The sequence below is a fragment of the Misgurnus anguillicaudatus genome, chromosome 24 (assembly GCF_027580225.2).
Source record: "Misgurnus anguillicaudatus chromosome 24, ASM2758022v2, whole genome shotgun sequence".
Classification (NCBI taxonomy): Eukaryota; Metazoa; Chordata; class Actinopteri; order Cypriniformes; family Cobitidae; genus Misgurnus; species Misgurnus anguillicaudatus.
In genome coordinates this window covers 37,520,115-37,539,988 of record NC_073360.2, presented here as the reverse complement: position 1 = coordinate 37,539,988, position 19,874 = coordinate 37,520,115, and the positions used below count along the sequence as shown (strand labels likewise).

The following is a 19,874-nucleotide window of genomic DNA, read 5'->3' as shown; positions in this document are numbered from 1 at the left end:
TTAACCCGGCACTGACTCTTGCAATACTTTGATGTCAGACGACGACATCAGTCTACATGGTGCAAAATAAATTTCTATAGCGCGGAATACATCTTTTCTGTGCAGTGAGGAAACAAATTTGTCCCAGATCACACAACATCACAATACTGTTTACTTGCTAGTCCTGTTTTTGAGTCCTTAATACATAATTGAAGATAAAATTATCCCTACTGTCTACTGCAAACATATAACTTTTATATTTACAGCTGTCACTATGGTTGCATTGGCATTAACATGCAACCTGTATCTTGAAAAGACAAGTGTAAACGTGTTTGGAATCGGAAGTGTAATGATGTTATCGCAGTGTAATGTAAACGTAATCCGGCCATTGTTACTTGAAAACATGTACAAAACATAATAACCAAATACATTTATTCAGGGTTGGATTTATGCAAAGTACTTATAAATGTTTGTAAATTACTTCACTTCTTACGCACTAGAGGGAGACATAAACAAGAAATTTAGGAAATTATTAGCTCTTTTATTTAAATCATACTAAACTTACCAGGAAACATTCAAAATTATAATAAACATGAACTAACAACAATTAATGATTGATATAGAAATATGTGTGTAAAATGTAGAACGCAGAAGTATGCGTAGCGGATACCGTCTGTCGGGCTACGCACTTGTTTATGGACTACGATTACTCTTTACCATCTGCAACTGGTCGTGTCAGCAAAGACAGCTCCGGTTAGTGTACACTGTAAAAAATTAGCTGTAATTATGCAGCTGGTTGCCAGTAACTTACTGTAGAAGATAAATACTGAAAATGTTTCATGTTCATTTAACTTTAAACAAACTGTTGCCAGTAAATAACATCAATGTAAAATCTACAGTAAGTTACTGGCAGCTAGTTGCCAGTAATACCCAATAATACTGTAATTCTTACAGACATTTTTTACAGTGTACGGGCCAACCAAACAACCCAAGAAGAGTTTGGGACAAGAAGAGAGAAAGAATGAGGATCAATATCGGTGTTGCATTATCTGGATGGAGAGAGCTTGACGGCAACATTTAACTAGACAGAGATGCTGATTTTGCTTGTGTTTTACGCGACAGGTGAGTTGTTTTGATTCGTAATTCTTCAAAAATCGTATGCTATTATATTGATCACAACATTAGTGTGTAGACTGTAATCAACATCAAGAGGTATTGTACTGCAATATAACATAACACAACATTCAATAGTGTCATGTAAAATGTTTGATAGAGTTTGGTACTGTAAAGTGTACTACTTTAGAGCATCATTAATCTAAGTCTAATGCTACGTACACACCAAACGCGTAGCATCGCGTTGCATGCTCTAAATTACTGGCAGGATTTAACTTTGTGTCATGCGAATTTTTGGCTTGAGTTAAATATTTTCAACTTGTGCGAAGACGCGTTTGAGGTGAATAGCGCGTGTTTTCGCGGCAATCGCGCCACCCAATTCCCATCGCCCAATTGCGTCTTTGCATTGACTTTGTATGTAATCTACTCGCACAAATTGTTAAACCCGCGTTTGGTGTGTATGCCCCATTTTTGTTTTGATTGCGAATTCTACATATTGCACCTTTAAAGCTAAAAAACATAAAACTTTAAATGTGAACATTGCGGTTGTTGCGGTTGCTAGTTATTCTCTGCTGTTGGCTTCTCAATAGCACTGTATAATACAGGATTGCAGTTACCAGGACAGCCCTAAATCATGTGGCTAAAACAGTTGTAATCCTTTGTGAATGACAGCTATTTATTTAGTGCATCTCCCCCACGAGATCCGATTAAACATCCAGATACAGAAGGCACTTGATGTTGAAAAATATAAACGCGATGTGTCCTGATATGATCCGATCTACATGATAGTTTAACTTTTGTGCTTAGGTCTGTGATGATTATCCCTATTAGACTCACATCTGTAAGTAAATGCGACAGTCAGTCCTATAGACCGTCGACTTCAAAGGATTAAGCTAATGCATTATTTCATTATTTGCACATCCACCCTGACCAGTTTACCTTAGCGGGTCAGACGTCTTGACTCTCCGTTGAAAAAGATGGTCAGAAACTGCGGGTGGAGGAAGGAGATCACGCTAGATTTTGTGATTCCATCGATAGCAGACTCTTGTTACTGATAGGCCATACAACCTGTCAATCATCCCCACTTTGTATTTGGTGGATGAACCTAGTGCTATGATTAGACATATTGTTCTTCTTTCTGTTGCTTGTTTTGAATACTGCACGCGTTACCTGGTTTTTGCATAGTTTAGAGAGACAAATCGTACCACCGTACTTTGAGGTAAAATGAGTACCTGCTACGCAAAATGCCTACAGGTTGGCAGGTCTGTATTCAACTGAATTACAGGTAATTGGATAAAATAAAATATTAATTTATACTATTACTCACTCTACTGTCTTCAGTTCATAATGTTGATTATCGTTCAGCAGGTTTATTCCTGAATCCCCAATTTTATAATAAGACAGATTCAGATGTCTCAGGTGTGACGGGTTTGATCTCAGAGCAGAAGACAGAGCAACACAACCTTCATCTGTGATATTACAACAACTCAACCTGTAGAAAACAATGAACATATTTGTACTGATTAATTTCATGTGAGTGCTTTGAAAACCATAAATGCAGACCGCTTTTAAATCTCCACTGTCAACAACTACACAAACACCTTTTTGCATTATCTGGATGGAGAGAGCTTGACGGCAACATTTAACTAGACAGAGATGCTGATTTTGCTTGTGTTTTATGCGACAGGTGAGTTGTTTTGATTCGTAATTCTTCAAAAATCGTATGCTATTATATTGGTCACAACATTAGTGTGTAGACTGTAATCAACATCAAGAGGTATTGTACTGCAATATAACATAACACAACATTCAATAGTGTCATGTAAAATGTTTGATAGAGTTTGGTACTGTAAAGTGTACTACTTTAGAGCATCATTAATCTAAGTCTAATGCTACGTACACACCAAACGCGTAGCATCGCGTTGCATGCTCTAAATTACTGGCAGGATTTAACTTGGTGTCATGCGAATTTTTGGCTTGAGTTAAATATTTTCAACTTGTGCGAAGACGCGTTTGAGGTGAATAGCGCGTGTTTTCGCGCGATCGCGCCACCCAATTCCAATCGCCCGATTGCATCTTTGCATTGACTTTGTATGTAATCTACTCGCGCAAATTGTTAAACTCGCGTTTGGTGTGTATGCCCCATTTTTGTTTTGATTGCGAATTCTACATATTGCACCTTTAAAGCTAAAAAACATAAAACTTAAAATGTGAACGTTGCGGTCGTTGCGGTTGCTAGTTATTCTCTGCTGTTGGCTTCTCAACAGCACTGTATAATACAGGATTGCAGTTACCAGGACAGCCCTAAATCATGTGGCTAAAACAGTTGTAATCCTTTGTGAATGACAGCTATTTATTTAGTGCATCTCCCCCACGAGATCCGATCAAACATCCAGATACAGAAGGCACTTGATGTTGAAAAATATAAAAGCGATGTGTCCTGATATACTGATGATCCGATCTACATGATAGTTTAACTTTTGTGCTTAGGTCTGTGATGATTATCCCTATTAGACTCACATCTGTAAGTAAATGCGACTGTCAGTCCTATACAGCCCCTACTGAAAAATCCAGCTAAGACCAGCATAACCTGTTGAGCTGGTTTTGGCTGGTCCCCAGCTTGGTTTTAGCTGGTTTTGCTGGTGTAGAAAGCTGGTTTTGCTGGTGTAGCAAGCTGGTCTAGGTGTGTTTTGGTCACATTTTAAGCTGGTCTAGCTGGACTTAGCTGGTCATGCTGGAATACCAGCTGGCCCACCAGCATGACCAGCTTTCTCAGACTGGGAGGACCAGCATAAACCACCTTAAACCAGCTAAAACCAGCTACCAGCTTATGCTGGTTTTAGCTGGATTTTTCAGTAGGGGTGTGAACAGAGCTACAGTAAATGCACATTTCTCACTGAAAGGGAGGCAACAAGTTTGTGTCACTGGAAGTTCCTTTGTATTTGATATTTTACACCAGGGTTTTATAAAGTCAAAAGTACTGCATGAGCGATTAGAAAGCACACAAGCAGTTTGCACTCAAATCTTGTCATAAATTAACATAAACTTCAGACGCTGTGGAAAAAAAACTATCAAGTGCAGAACTTTAAATACATCATGGGACCTTAACTGTATGTGTATGAATGCACGCCAAATTCACGAAAATCATTGGCAGTGTGAATAAACCAAAAATCAAACAATCCCAGATGCATTTTCTGTGTATTTTCTGTTATCTTTTTGTGAAAAGGGCTTTAGTGTAAGGGTTTAATATCATCCATACTGTTTATCAGTCACATAATAAGATTAATAAAATACAGTTTAAGTAACAGAAACCTACAGAGACTAAACTAGAGCTCATTGTTATAACATATTCAACTGAATTACAGGTAATTGGATAAAATAAAATATAAATTTATACTATTACTCACTCTACTGTCTTCAGTTCATAATGTTGATTATCGTTCAGCAGCTTTATTCCTAAATCCCCAATTTTATTATAAGACAGATTCAGTTCTCTCAGGTGTGACGGGTTTGATCTCAGAGCAGAAGACAGAGCAACACAACCTTCATCTGTGATATTACAAGAACTCAACCTGTAGAGAACAATTAACATATTTGTACTGATTAATTTCATGTGAGTGCTTTGAAAACCATAAATGCAGACCGCTTTTAAATCTCCACTGTCAACAACTAAACAAACACCTTTTTGTAAGCACCAGTATATGTGTGACTATGAGAGAGATTATCTTACTTTAGTATTTCCAGTTTACAGTAAAACATTTTCAGTGCATCAGAGATCAGCTTCACTCCTGAATCTCCAAGATTATTATAAGATAGATCCAGTTCTCCTAGTGGAAATAGTTTTGATCTCAGAGCTGAAGTCCGATACAATCCTCTCAGGTGTGATGGGTTTGATGTCAGAGCAACACAACCTTCCTCTGTGATATTACAATCACTCAACCTGTAGATAACAAAGGACACACTCACTTCAGTCTCTTAATTCACAATACAAAAGAGAATATAAACACAAGTTTATACAAAATTACAAAGCTACCAGTAAATGAGTACAATCAATATTACTCATGTTGTAACTTTTCACTCATATTAATTGTTTTGTTGGTATCATATGTGTATCAGTATATCTACCAATGTTTAAATTATCTTTTTCAAAATAAAACCTAGAGAAGAAAACCTCTTAATACACAATCACAGCAAAGAAGGATTTGTTGTCTGATCATATCACTCTTTAACTTCATATCTTCTACTAATTCTGGTGTGTTTGTTGTTTGACAGAAATGTGGGTTACACTTACAAAAAGGTTGTATTAGTAAACATTAGTAAATGCATTAACATGAACAAACACTGCACAATATAGTTTTTTAAACATTATTATAGTATTAATTATTGTCCATGTTACTTAATGTCAAAACAGTTGTTCATGTTAGTTCATGGTGCATTAACTATGTTAACAGTTAAGACGCTTAATTTTATAAATGTATTAGTAAATGCCAAAATGAACATGAACTAAGGTTAATATATGCTGTAGAAGTATTGTTCATTGTTTGTTCATGTTAGCTAATGCATTAACTAATTGTTAACAAAAACAACCTTATTATAAAGTGTTACCCAAATGTTTTATGAAATCACAGTACCAGAAAGAGATAATATTACCTCAGTATCTTGAGTTTACAGTGAGGATTCTCCAGTACATAAGAGATGAACTTTATTCCTAAATCTCCAAGATTATTATAAGAAAGATTCAGATGTCTAAGGTGTGATGGGTTTGATCTCAGAGCTGAAGACAGAGCAACACAACCTTTATCTGTGATATTACACAATCTCAACCTGTAGAGAGAACAATGACGCACACTTCAGTCTCTTAGTTCACAATACAAAAGACAATATAAACACAATTTGATTCAAAATTACAAAGGTACCAGTAAATGAAATTAAAAACAGTGTTAAAATGTCAAAAATACATCACACACTGTATAACATTGTTAAATGTCCCTGACCACATGGGATTATTAAAGAATAGATATTACTACTCATGTTGTAACTTATCATTCATATTAATTGTTTTTTTGGGTGTGAGGAAGATGTGTGTCAGTGTCAAAAATAAAACCTAAAAGGAGAAAACTTAATACACAATCACAGCTTTATAGTCTGATCATATCACTCTTTGACTTTATATATCCTACACTGTAAAAAGTAATACCTAGATCTAACTTATAAAAAGTGAGGCAAGTGACTGCATGGGAAGTTTTAGGTTGAGTCAACTTTCAACCTTTTTTAAGTATATTGAACACACTAACATTACTTAATATGAATGCAATAAAATTGAGTTGAGTTAACTAATTGTGCTAGTATTACTCAGTTAGATAAACCTTCTTTTCTTGGTACAGGTAAGGTATTTATGGTTAGTTGTTGTTTTTTATGCCGTCAGATGAGGGCTAGAAACGTTTATTCAAACAACACACCCACTCAGTTTCGTTTTGGGCAGCTGTAAAGCGCGACATACTTCAGTATGCAGTCTATGCACAAGCACCAGTCTTCTGAACAATGGTAACTACAAAACTCAAAGAAGAAACAGAAACTCTTTCAAATATCGAAGAAAAATGAACATTAAACACTAACAAGTCTTTCTTTTTAGTTAAAAACTAAACAAAAAAAGTTTCAATTCAAATTTCACTCTCCAAATGCAGTCCCATGCAAAGCATGCTGGGAACTGCAAGTCCACTGCCTAGTTAGTTGTGTTTACTCAAATAATTCATGTAGTTTTAACACAAAATTAATAAGTTAATTTCTTTCTTACAAACTTAAATCGATTAAAGATAATACAATTAAGTTGAATTTACTCAATAATGTGCTCATTTAGAATTAATCAATTTATTCCAATTTTTATTTTATTTTAACTCATATTTTGATTAAAAAAACAATAATTAATTTTTTTTTAATACAGTTTACTCAATTTATTTTTTTAAATTCTACTAAGGCACAGAAACACTTCTGGTGTGTGTTTGTTTTTAATACAAATGTTTTACTGAATCACAGTACCGTATTTTCCGGACTATAAGTCGCGGTTTATTTTCATATTTTGGCTGGTGCTGCGTCTTTTTCTCAGGAGCGCCTTGTAAGTCTGTATGAATTAATTTTGACATTTATGAGGCAAGAGAGACCATTACCATCAGTGTTCGAATTAAAGGGGTCCCGGACCTCCTATAAGCCTCGAGGGACCCCCATAAACAACAAAAATATTAATTGGGGGGTTCCCTGGTTTTTATTAAAATTAAAATACAACATGAATTTAAAATTCTCATGTTGCGCTGTCACAAAGCGATTTCGCAATAAACTAATTCAAATGATTTCAGTCTGAAATAAATATAAACTTGCAAGTGCGCCTCCCACTGTTTTCTGGAGGAATTGACAGACGAGTTAATGTCTCTGACAGAGACGCGCGATTCTAAAGCATGCAAACACAAAATTATCTTGAAATACCACAGTCTTGGAACTTAGCACTACTGTTAGATCTTACTTTATTTGTAACTTTGTTCTTTTCTATTTTTATGTGCTCATCATTTCTTAATTTGTTCTTATTTTATTTTCCTAGCCCCAGTTTTGCTGATCTGAAAATATTTGATCTATGATTTTAAAAACGCAATGTAATCAATTAAACCACTACTAGTAAAAATATGTAATTTGAGAGTAGGCATTGAGGTCCACTCTATTCTGTTTAAAAAAATGTCTGGCCTTGCAGTGTTTCACACTAACTTGAGGGGTTTAGGGTTTGAGATAAGGGTAATTTGGGGCTTCTTTGATTAAAACCAGGATCAGATGATTGTTGATGCAGGATCACATCTTACTTTGTCAAATCACAGCAACCCTATAATGAGGGGGGTGGGGCTTGGCCAGGGGGTGGGGCTTGGGTGGGGAACCCCTATAAGCTTTGACATTATTCGAACACTGATTACCATATAAAGCCGCGAGAGTCCGCTATATGCTGCTCATGTATTTCTGTAATTCAGTGGATTCAGTGATGTGGAATGACAAGTCCGCGAATTTGTTTCTCGGTGGCTTGTTCGGTTAATTTATCCTCTTCAGCTTTCCAGATATGTTCTGTATGCTATTGTTTATTGTGTAAATAACTGATGATGTTACGATTATGTACGAACATCTATTCAGCCTGCTGTTCTGTGTGCTATTGTTTAGTAGAATAACATGCCTCTCCAGATGAAATGTGTGTTCTTCGGCACGGATTATGTGAATTTTTTTATAAATAAATGCCACGTATAGTCCACTGTGACTGATATATGTTATTTCGTCTTAATTACGCATTTTTGATTGATGTAGGGCTGGGTATTGTTTAAAATCTTTCGATCCGGTGCCAATTTCGATACATCAGTTTCGATACCGGTTCCTAACGATACTTTTTCGATACCATATGTTTTAAAATCCATTTAAACATTAACAAAAATACATTAAACACACAACTTTTATTTTTCACCTTAATTAAAACAAATTCTGTTAACACTTCTCACTCAGGGTAACATTATTAATAAATCTGGTTGTGCTTTTTGGATAAGGGTGCACCAGCAGACACACTTATCAGTTTTCTTATGAAAATAAGGTAACAAAGATAAAGAAATTAAGAAAATAATTAACACTGCTTTATTTTATGAAATGTAAAATGGTATTTAGCTTGGACTAACCGGATTTAGTGGGTTCATTATAGCTGCAACTTTGACAAAAAGTTAAAATATTTAAATGGGTGACTGAGTTTTACTGGGAAGATTTGTATACATGTTTGTCTTTTGTACAATACTCAACTTCATAATTATCAAAATGTTAAATACATTTGGGATTTTTAAAATGAGTAGAAATTGCGTTCAATGTCATTTCATACAAGTGAAATTAGCAAAACAGTTATATGGAATTTTAGTTTGTTTTAAATAACGAGCCAGGCTTGACGTGTTGGGCTGCGCGTGTACGTCAAGTTTGAACCATAGACTGTAAAAAAATAGGTTTAAACGCATCGTCCATTTTGGGAGATGAGGGCATGAAGTCTTTGCGATGCGGAGAGATTTCATAAGCATTGAGAGACACAAGCTGCGCGCGTGGGTCAAGTTTAAACACCTTGTCGAGACAGTTGTGGGAGACACACGTTTGCCATGCGGAAACACGGCACGAGAAAAACAAGCAGAGACACAGGCTGCGCGCGTGAAACTCTTTAGGAGAAGCGCCGTTTTGGTTGACGTGCCTTTCACAGAGACAACACGGCCATACTTGCGCTAACTCTATTGGTAAGACAACACAGAGCCTTTCTGTATATTTCTCATATTGCATCCTTTCTACACTTATGTTGGGTGACTGCGAGTTTGACTGCGAGTATTCAGAAATCCTCCATGTCACATGGTGGTGGACAGCCAATCGCCGGCGCTTTAGGTCCTTACACGCAAGTACAGGCTTACACAGACACAGCCGCTTGGCTTTTGGAATCGAAATTTGGCACCGAAAGATAAATCATTTTTCGATACCCAAAGTATCTGAGTTTTTCATTAGATACCATAAAAGTATCGACGTTCGGTACCCAGCCCTAGATTGATGCAACTTATACTCCGAAGCGACATCCAGAAAATACGGTACATGTGTGACTATCAGAAAGTTGATCTTACTCCAGTTTCTCCAGTTTACAGTCAGGATTCTTCAGCACAGCAGACAGCAGTTTCACTCCTGAATCTCTCAGTTGATTCTCAGTCAGATCCAGTTCCCTCAAGTGTGATGGGTTTGATCTCAGAGCTGAAGACAGAGCTGCACAACCTTCAGCTGTGATATTACAATCACTCAACCTGTAGAAAACAATGACACACACATCTGATCAACAAAAACCCCATTCACACAGACCTCTGGTCCCAGAAAATACCCGTAAAATTGCCAGACAAGCGTCTGTGTGAACAAACACTCGTTCTGTTAATCTTCTGGGATTGTTGCCGGAAAGAGGACCTAGTAAGATACGCGGGTGACCCTCTGTGTGAACAAGAAGCCGCAAGAATGCCGTAATGGGCGTGTCGAAGTGAGGCGCCATCATCACAACACAAGTTATGGTTCAGCTACTTACAACGAGAGATAACATATATATATAATAATTCACCACGAGAAATGTTGCAAACTAGATTGAAGCAGTTATCAGGAAATGATAAGTGAGACGCATAACCAATGACGCACATGCTGTAGTAAGGACGCGCGTGTCATGGCAACATGAAGTTGGTTCAACTCTTTAAAATGAGGGATTTACAACATTCACGACGAGAAATGGCAGCAAACTGGACTGAAGCAGATATCAGGTAAGTTAGCTCGTTACTTACTGCGTTGAAACGGAGATCATTCAGCTGCATAAAAGAATATCGCGTCACGTGCTCATTTGAGTTATAATAAACCAAAATACCCGCACGTCATCCCAACAAGATATATCGTTCAGCTCATCAAAATGCGGGTTTTAAATGCATATAAACAATCACGATGAGAAATGTCTGAAAACTGTATCAAAGCAGAAATCAGGGAGCTCGTCAAATATCCACTCTGAAGCTGAGATCATTCACCAGAATAGAACTGTGCGTTCATGCGATCCTTTGTGGTCTTGTCGTGAACAAAAATGCACGCGAGTTGTTTCTGGAGAGAGAAATAATATATAATATGCAAACTTCAGACGCAGCGTAGAAGAGAGGGCGGGACTTTCAACAGGTCACGTGTCTTTCCGGGACCCGGTAATCATGTCAGTGTGAACGAATAAAATATCAAACGGTCCCGGAAAATTCCAGGATTCCTGTCCCGTGTATCTTACGCAATTTATGTGTGAAAAGGGCTATAGATTATTTATTATTACTTGTTTTCACTTATAATGTTCATTATGTGTATGTTTGTGTATTATTAAACTTGTCAATCTCAGTTTTCAAACCCATATTTGTTAAACAGCACATGATCACTTCAAAAACATCTAAATGTTAATGTGTTATTCTAATCCACTGACAGTGAGAAACTCATTCATGTATTTTGTAGTGCTGGGCATAGATTCATCTAGATTCATCATACAAAATAAAAGTAATTTTTTGCATAATATATGAGTTTGTGCTGTATGTAAACTTCTGTATATTTAAACTAACACACATATACACACACATATAAATCCCCAAAAGAGCATTTTCCGTTTCGGCCGAAAGACATTTATCATCGAAACAATACGGCCGAAAGGTTGTGATGACGCAAACAGAAACCGCGACCTGCACGTGCTCGTCTGAAGCAACATGTATGCGGTGTGGATGTATTTAACCGCAAAAAGGCACATGCGGTTGAATGTGTCTGGTCCAGACGTGATCATCACACAGTATGCCCTTGGTGTGTAAACTTTAGAGAGAGTCGCGCAAATGTGTCTCATACTGTAGTCCATTTACATACATTTGCTGAATAAAGCAATGAAAAACAACGTAACGTTTTTATGCTGCGATGTTTGGGATTCGCCCTCGGTCTCTGTGTGCGCACGGGTTTACGTGCACTCAATAGTGCACACGCAAGTGAGACGCAAACATAAAATCTTTCTACTATTGACAAGACACATATAAACAAAATTATCTCCACAGTATTCTTTTTCTAATAAAAACATTTGTTTATGTCTTAAGTGTATGTATAGATTAGTCAGAAACCAGTCATTGCTTATTTCGTCTTAAAGAGACAGTAACCTCAATAAGTCTGTGTCATTAATGTTTTGTCCGGAAAATACGGTACATGTGTGACTATCAGAAAGTTGATCTTACTCCAGTTTCTCCAGTTTACAGTCAGGATTCTTCAGTACATCAGAGATCAGCTTCACTCCTGAATCTCCAAGATTATTATTGTTAGTCAGATTTAGAAGTCTCAAGTGTGATGGGTTTGATCTCAGAGCTGAAGTCAGAGCAACACAACCTTCATCTGTGATATTACACCGCTCCAACCTATAGAAAACAATGACACACACTTCACTCTCAGATCAACAGAAGTTTAATCGTGTTGTGTGAGCGGAAGGAAATTTGAATCTCAACATTATATACTAAGACAACATTTCTGTCATGATTCTTTCATGTGAGTGCTTTGAAAATAAATACAATAAATTCACCATGGCTGACTTTTTATAGTCGAGGATTCGACGATTCGATTCGGAGAGGTCTGATTCGACTATGAACCTCATAGTCGAATAGTAGGGAAGTGTTATGTAACCAATGAGCAGCAGCACTGAGAAGCTTAACCGCATGGATGACAAGTAACCGCAACAACTGCGCTTTTCACGTTAAATTCATATATCGCTATGCCCTTCTTGTTTTTCATATCATATAAAATAAAGGCAAAATAGAAACCGTTAAGAGAGTAACTTGTTTTTCGTAAATTTCTATTCAAAATGTAATACTATGCAAAAGTGAAACTAAGATGACAGAATAACTGTATAGCGTCGTCTGCATCTAGAGTAGAGTTTTTAAAGATTTAAAGATTAACATTACTTTAATTTAACTGATCAACACAAATACAAAGCGCCATAATATAACTGATTGCTTACCTGGCCATTTAGATATGAAAGTTTTTCATCAAAAGTATCTGCGTGAAACATTATAAACATTGAAAATCACCTGCGACTCGGCTGTTTAAGCATGTCCACTATGTTGCAGAGTGTCCGCTTAATTAACGGCTTCTCGTTCAGTCCGTCTAAACATTTATGTTCTGTAATTATTTAACTCGCATAGGCTATATTTCTACATATTTTTGACCAAGTAACACTCGGATATAATGTAAGTTGTTTTGTAATGTACATTTCTATTCAAAATGTAATACTATGCAAAAGTGAAACTAAGATGACAGCATAACTGTAGCGTCGTCTGCATCTAGAGTAGGGTTTTTAAAGATTAAAATTACTTTAATTTAACTTACCAGCATTAAAACCACTTAAAATAAAAACCTTTATAGGTTTTTTCTTTGTATACAGCGTCCGCTCCGTGAATAAGGGAGCTGCAGCCAAACACGCCGGTGACTTTATTATTAAATGACTGAACACTTGACTCTTACCTGGACATTTAGATATGCAAGTTTTTCATCAACAGTATCTGCGTAAAACATTATAAACATTGAAAATTACCTGCGACTCGACTGTTTCAGCACGTCCACTATGTTGCAGAGAGTCCGCATAATTAACGGCTTTTCGTTCAGTCCGCATGAGCTAAACATCTATGTTCTGTAATTTTTTACTTGCATAGGCTATATTTCTACCTATTTTTGACCAAGTAACACTCGAATATAATGTAAGTTGTTTTGCTATGTAAGTTCATTTTAAATTGTTCTGAAATGACGACAAATCTTTCTGACTAAAAAGGATCTATCCAGCTTAATTTAACCAAAATAATGATTTATTCGTTACACATTAATTTATCTCCTAATATACTATTGAAAATGCCATAAATAAATATTCATTGCCTTCTGTACAGGTGCATAAATACTGTCTTAATTTTAATTAAAGCTGCTATCTAAAAAAAAAAAAGGTTTGACTATCAGTCGACTACGGCAAAATCTAACGAATCAGATTCGACTATGAAAGTCCTTAGTCGAAAACAGCCCTAAAATTCACACTGCAGACAGAAGTCAAATCTGTTCCACTCAACAACTAAAAAATGAACATGTTTTACTAAGAACCAGCTACTGTCTGTATGGGCAAGTGGGGCGATGTCCCAACAAAATATGAATCCACTTGAAAACATAGACCTATCTATCTTATTTACGAAGGCGGAAGTAAACGATGTGACGTATTTCCTTTTTCTGTGCGAGACTTCAGTTTTAATAGCTGGCAGAAATAATGTTGTGCACTCTTAGAACGGATGCTTTAAAAACAACACACTAGTGTTAGTTCAGGGAAAACACACTATATGCGTTGTCCCAGATTATTACACGGCTCTCTGGAATGCTTGATTCTGATTGGTCAGTTGAGACATTTGCAGGTTCGTTCTTTTCAAATAATAACCGCTCCAAAGTATAGCCGGTACTACTTCTACGATTAAAATCGCTCCGCGCCAATAAAGATTACTGTTTGGCGCCATCTCGTGACAAACACTGGACAACCACAATTAAGAATGGAAAATTTTGACATTAATTTTAACATGTATGGAAAAAACAAAACATTTAAACAGTGGATAGAAGAACGAACAACGACAAGACACATAGAGCTTACTGAGACTGAACATGACAAAATAGAGCATGACAGCTACGAAGCCAACACACAAAAAAATACAGAATAGGCATTAAAACTTCTCAAAGACTGGCTAAAAGAGAAAAAATGGAGACAGACAAGTATGAAGCAGAGGATCTTAATAAGGTATTACGATCATTTTATATATCTGTGAAAAGTTTCGCGGAAGGATAAAAATGTTAATTTAAAACAAATATGCCAATAAAATGTTTCAAATTCATATTCATGTCCAGTTTTTTTTCTTATGTGGCAAGTAGCCGTGTAATAAGTGGGATAATGTAGAGGCAGCCTGTAGTTATCGCGAAACAAGCCCCTTCAGTGTGATACAACAGAACAAACAGAAACCAATAGTAAACTCCAACACAATAGTAACGACTTCATGAACTTTTCTAACAAAATTACGGCTATAAGGGAAAACATCGTAGCTACACAGGCATCCACCAGCTCTCTAAACTAGTAACGTCACCCAAATTATCGTCCTGTATATTAGACCCCGTTCCCACAAAACTACTTAAAGAGGTATTCCCTGTAGTGTCAACCCCGGTTCTAAATATCTTTAACTCATCGCTAGAAATAGGATACGTTCCAACAGCTTTCAAACTAGCAGTTATTAAACCGCTGATTAAAAAACCACAGCTTGATCAGGGAGAGCTTAATAACTTTAGACCAATCTCAAATCTCCCTTTTCTTTCGAAAATATTAGAAAAGGTAGTGGCAAGCCAGTTACGCACATTCTTGACAAATAATAGTACATATGAAAAGTTCCAATCAGGATTCAGGCCCCACCATAGCACAGAGACAGCGTTGCTTGGAGTTACAAATGACCTCCTATTAACATCCGATCGTGATGAAATCTCAATTCTTATATTATTAGACCTTAGTGCAGCCTTTGACACAATAGATCATACAATCTTACTCAATAGACTAGAAAACTATGTTGGTATCAGTGGTCAGGCGCTAGCCTGGTTTAGGTCGCTATCACTTTGTTTATGTAAACGAGGAAGAGTCATATCACTCCCTGGTTAAATACGGTGTACCGCAGGGATTGGTTTTAGGTCATATCCTGTTCTCGTTATACATGTTACCTCTAGGAGACATTATCAGGAAACATAACATAAGTTTTCACTGCTATGCGGATGATACCCAGCTTTATATCTCCTCACATCCCAGCGAAACACACACGTTTTCTAAGCTAACAGATTGCCTTAGCGATGTTAGTGACTGGATGGCACATAACTTTCTTAAGCTGAACTCCAATAAGACAGAGATACTTATTATTGAACCGAATCGCTACAAACATAATATGTCAGATTACAAGTTGCACATAGATGGCTGCGCTGTGGTGCCATCTTCCACGGTTAGGAACTTAGGTGTGATGTTCGACAGCAACTTATCCTTCGATAGTCATATCGCCAACGTCTGCCGCACAGCATTCTTCCATCTTAGAAATATCTCGAAAATACGCCATATACTGTCTACATCTGACGCAGAGAAGCTTATCCACGCTTTTATGACCTCTAGAATAGACTATTGTAACTCGCTACTCGGGGGATGCCATGCAAATCAAGTAAACAAGCTTCAGCTAGTTCAAAACGCTTCCGCAAGGGTATTTACCCGATCTAAAAAGTACGACCACATAAGCCCAATTCTGGCATCTTTACACTGGCTACCAGTTAAATATCGCATACAATTTAAAATATCACTAATCACCTACAAAGCTTTAAATGGCCTAGCACCCTCATATCTTAGAGAATTACTATCAGAATACAATCCATCACGCACACTACGGTCGCAAAATTCTGGTCTCTTGATTATCCCTAGACTATCAAAAGTGTCAAAAAGTGGATGGTCATTTTCCTACTTAGCCCCTAAGCTCTGGAATGATTTACCAACCGATGTCCGAGAATCAGACACAGTTGATAATTTTAAATCTAGACTTAAAACTTTTCTCTTCAACAAAGCATTTGCATAATTTGTCTAGTAAAAGTACTTAACTTGAAATAGTTATTTGTACGGAACAAAGCACTCGCGGTCATAACACAGACCAACCAAATAAATAAATAAAAACCTTATCTTAACCTATAGTCGGATTGCGATTTTGGAACTTTCGTGTTCTTGTGAATAGTATGCCATACAAACCCGTTTGCCACTGAACCTGCATTAACGACGACAGTGGGGCTTCCGGCCTTAGTCAAACGGGTTGGCACGTATGGTCGGGTTGCGATTTTGGCGCTTTCATGTGTCTTGTGAATAGTATGCCATACAGACCCGTTTCCCACTGAACCTACATTAACGACGACAGTGGGGCCTCCAGCCTTAGTCAAACGGGTTGACACGTATGGTCAGGTTGCGATGTTGGTGTTTTCTCGTGATCTTGTAAATAGTATGCAATATAGACCCGTTTGCCACTGAACCTGCATTAACGACGACAGTGGGGCTTCCGGCCTTAGTCAAACGGGTTGGCACGTATGGTCGGGTTGCGATTTTGGCGCTTTCTTGTGTCTTGTGAATAGTATGCCATACAGACCCGTTTGCCACTGAACCTGCATTAACGACGACAGTGGGGCCTCCAGCCTTAGTCAAACGGGTTGACACGTATGGTCAGGTTGCGATGTTGGCGTTTTTTCGTGATCTTGTAAATAGTATGCAATATAGACCCGTTTGCCACTGAACCTGCATTAACGACGACAGTGGGGTTACAGGCCTTAGTCAAACGGGTCGACAGGTTTCATTTTCTCTTAAAAATCGGAAGGTGACCCTTAGTTACCATATATACCATCGCAGTGGGCCCCCAATTTGCAAAATCCTCAACTGTGGATAATATAATTATGCCGCAATAGTTAGTCTGTCTGAAACTAAGCTGATTAAACCACATCACTGTGTGACACTTGCATTACATGTGAACGGCCCCTACGCTAATATGATTTTGTTTTTCTCTCCCTGTCTCGTCCTCGACCCTGAGGACAATGGGACAAACATACCCAGTTCCGGTAGATGTGAAAGTCGGCACACCTCTGATCTACTGGTCGTCCCTCAATGTGATGCCCAGCTGATGCCTGACCAACAATCACCGGCAGAACCCGCTTAATCTCCGCTTAATCTCCTTATCCGTTTATATGTGTTTATATACATGTATATCTCCCAAGGGTTTTTCCCTCCTAGGACTTTTTATTTTTTATTTCCTCGGCTAAACAACCCGGGGTTTTTGTTTTTTTTTTCTCCTAGGGGTTTTTTTACCCCGGGGAGGTAGCCTGCTTGGGCTTAACTTAGCTTCTCCTAGACGTTACATTAGTAATACGCTCGCTCATAATGTCGAGTCATAGCCGCAGCAAAAAAGACTGCTTATGCTATTGTGTATTATGTTGTGCTATCTGTCGTTTTTCTGTGCTTTTACTGCTTCTATTAATGTAAAGCTGCTTTGAAACAATTGAGTATTGTGAAAAGCGCTATATAAATAAAATTGAATTGAATTGAATTGAATTGAATTGAATTGAATTGAATACAAGACCCTCCGCTTCGCGTCGGGCAGTGGCGGTTCTACACGGAGGCCAAGGGTGGCCCGTGCCTCTGTAGACATGTCCCTGGCCACCCCTGTGGCCACCCCGTGCTGACCAAATAAAAAGTATACATTTATTTTGATTTTACACGCGAGCGCCAAAAGCGGAACTAATGCGACGCAACGTTCTTCACGGGCAAATTAAAGCGGCGCACCCAATCACTGTAGCCAGCTGCGGGTGCTGCTCGGCGAGTGTCTCAATTCGTTCACAATCTCCCGATGTTGAGAATGTGTATGCAGGTTTGGGCACTGGTAAGGACTCTAGCTCACTTGACATTGGGACACTGTTCACTTGTTCTCCTGTGACGTGGCTGCTTAAGTGCGTTCTGATCATTCACAGCTGTTACTCATCAACAACCGGCAAAACCAACATCTCGCTAACTTTTTAAAGTTTACACATTGTAAAAAGTGTTGTAATTATGCTCTTACATATACGTGCATAAAATTGGAGGAATATAATTAAATGTTACATATAAAAATGTTTACAGTTTAAAATAAATATTATTTTAAATACTGATTAGATTGTGGTCCCTAACTGTCTAACAATGTGTGTTTATAAGTAAACTTAAACAAACGTTTGTCTTTATAAAAGTTTGCATTTCATAAAGTTTATTGAGTAGGCTCGCATGCTTTTCAGTTGGGGGCTTTAGAAAAGAGACTAGCTCCCCTTTTGCACCTGCACTCACTCTTGTATCAAATAAATATTTATATGATTGTAAAGTAAAATAACGTTTACGGGGCAGTTTCCCGGAAAGGTATTAGACTAATCCTAGTCTAAAATAAATGTAAGAGCTGTCCAAACTGAAAACAACTTGCAATGCCATATCTTAAAATATACCAGTGCCCTTTGTTTTGCTTTAAAATGCACACAAGTAATGTATTTAGTAAGGCATGTTCCTGTAACCACCCCTATAATCTTTAAATATAATTTCTTGCCATTTTTTATGTGCCCCTCTGGTAAAACACTGGCCCCTCCTTGGCCCCCCTAGTGAAATTTGTCTAGAACCGCCACTGGCGTCGGGTCCTGATCACACTGTTGGGGCTTATTTCCCAATAACTACCTACCGGCTGCATCTACATTATCACTTACACATACACATCTCTGTGTTATTATTGAAACAACACATTTTTTGTTACTTTTAACACAACTTGTGTTTTATTTTAACACAAAATGACACATGTGTTAAAATTGCACATAATGTGTTAAAAGCATAAACAAAAAATTAACACATCCTTTGTTAGAGTGTGGGAGCATGCACAAAACATGATTGAAAACAGTTATAGTAAATATTAACCACACCCATCATCTACAACCCAGTGGAGCAACGAAATGAAGAAGTGGCCTGATATATGATATAAAGATATATTTAATCATTTTGTGTTGTTGCTCGAGTCTTCGATGCGCAACTATAAAAGCATACCAGTATTGGTATATTGGAAAAATCAGTTGAGTGTTTGTACCTGAAAAGGCCAAGAATTCGTGTTTCTACGTTTTCATGTGTATGTTTAAAATATCCCAACTGTTCCCCAGGAATTCGTTTTTTGCATTTTTGAATTGACTTATGTTTGAATTTCTGTGTAATTTCTTCCTCCTAACAGCAGCATCTTTCTTGTTCAACACATTAGGAGGTACTTGACAAACCACAATAAACAGTCATTATATTTATTTACTTATATTTTCATTTGGTGTTAAATATACATATTATTATATACTTACTCCAGTATCTCCAGCTTACATTGAGGATTCTTCAGTACATCAGAGATCAGCTTCACTCCTAAATCTCCAAGATTATTATAAGACAGATTCAGTTCTCTCAGGTGTGATGGGTTTGATGTCAGAGCAGAAGTCAGAGCAACACAACCTTCAACTGTGAAGTTACAATCACTCAATCTGTAGAGAACAAAGACACACACTTCAATCTCACTGTCAACAACTAAATGAACATCTTTTTTTTGGGGGGGGGGGCTATTTTTGCCTTTATTTGACAGACAGTA

General features: G+C 37.4%; 1 protein-coding gene across 1 annotated transcript in view; it reads right to left on the bottom strand.

The window, feature by feature from the left end:
- Positions 1-19,874, bottom strand: part of LOC129438575 (uncharacterized) — a 127,252-nt gene that overhangs the window by 79,593 nt on the left and 27,785 nt on the right. Inside the window, exons 9-15 of the mRNA XM_073863397.1 lie at positions 19,597-19,770; positions 11,877-12,053; positions 9,744-9,917; positions 5,743-5,916; positions 4,823-5,032; positions 4,500-4,664; positions 2,425-2,584 (exon numbers count right to left, since the gene is read on the bottom strand). Coding sequence (XP_073719498.1) covers positions 2,425-2,584; positions 4,500-4,664; positions 4,823-5,032; positions 5,743-5,916; positions 9,744-9,917; positions 11,877-12,053; positions 19,597-19,770 — 1,234 coding nt within the window. The remainder of the gene's footprint in view (positions 1-2,424; positions 2,585-4,499; positions 4,665-4,822; positions 5,033-5,742; positions 5,917-9,743; positions 9,918-11,876; positions 12,054-19,596; positions 19,771-19,874) is intronic.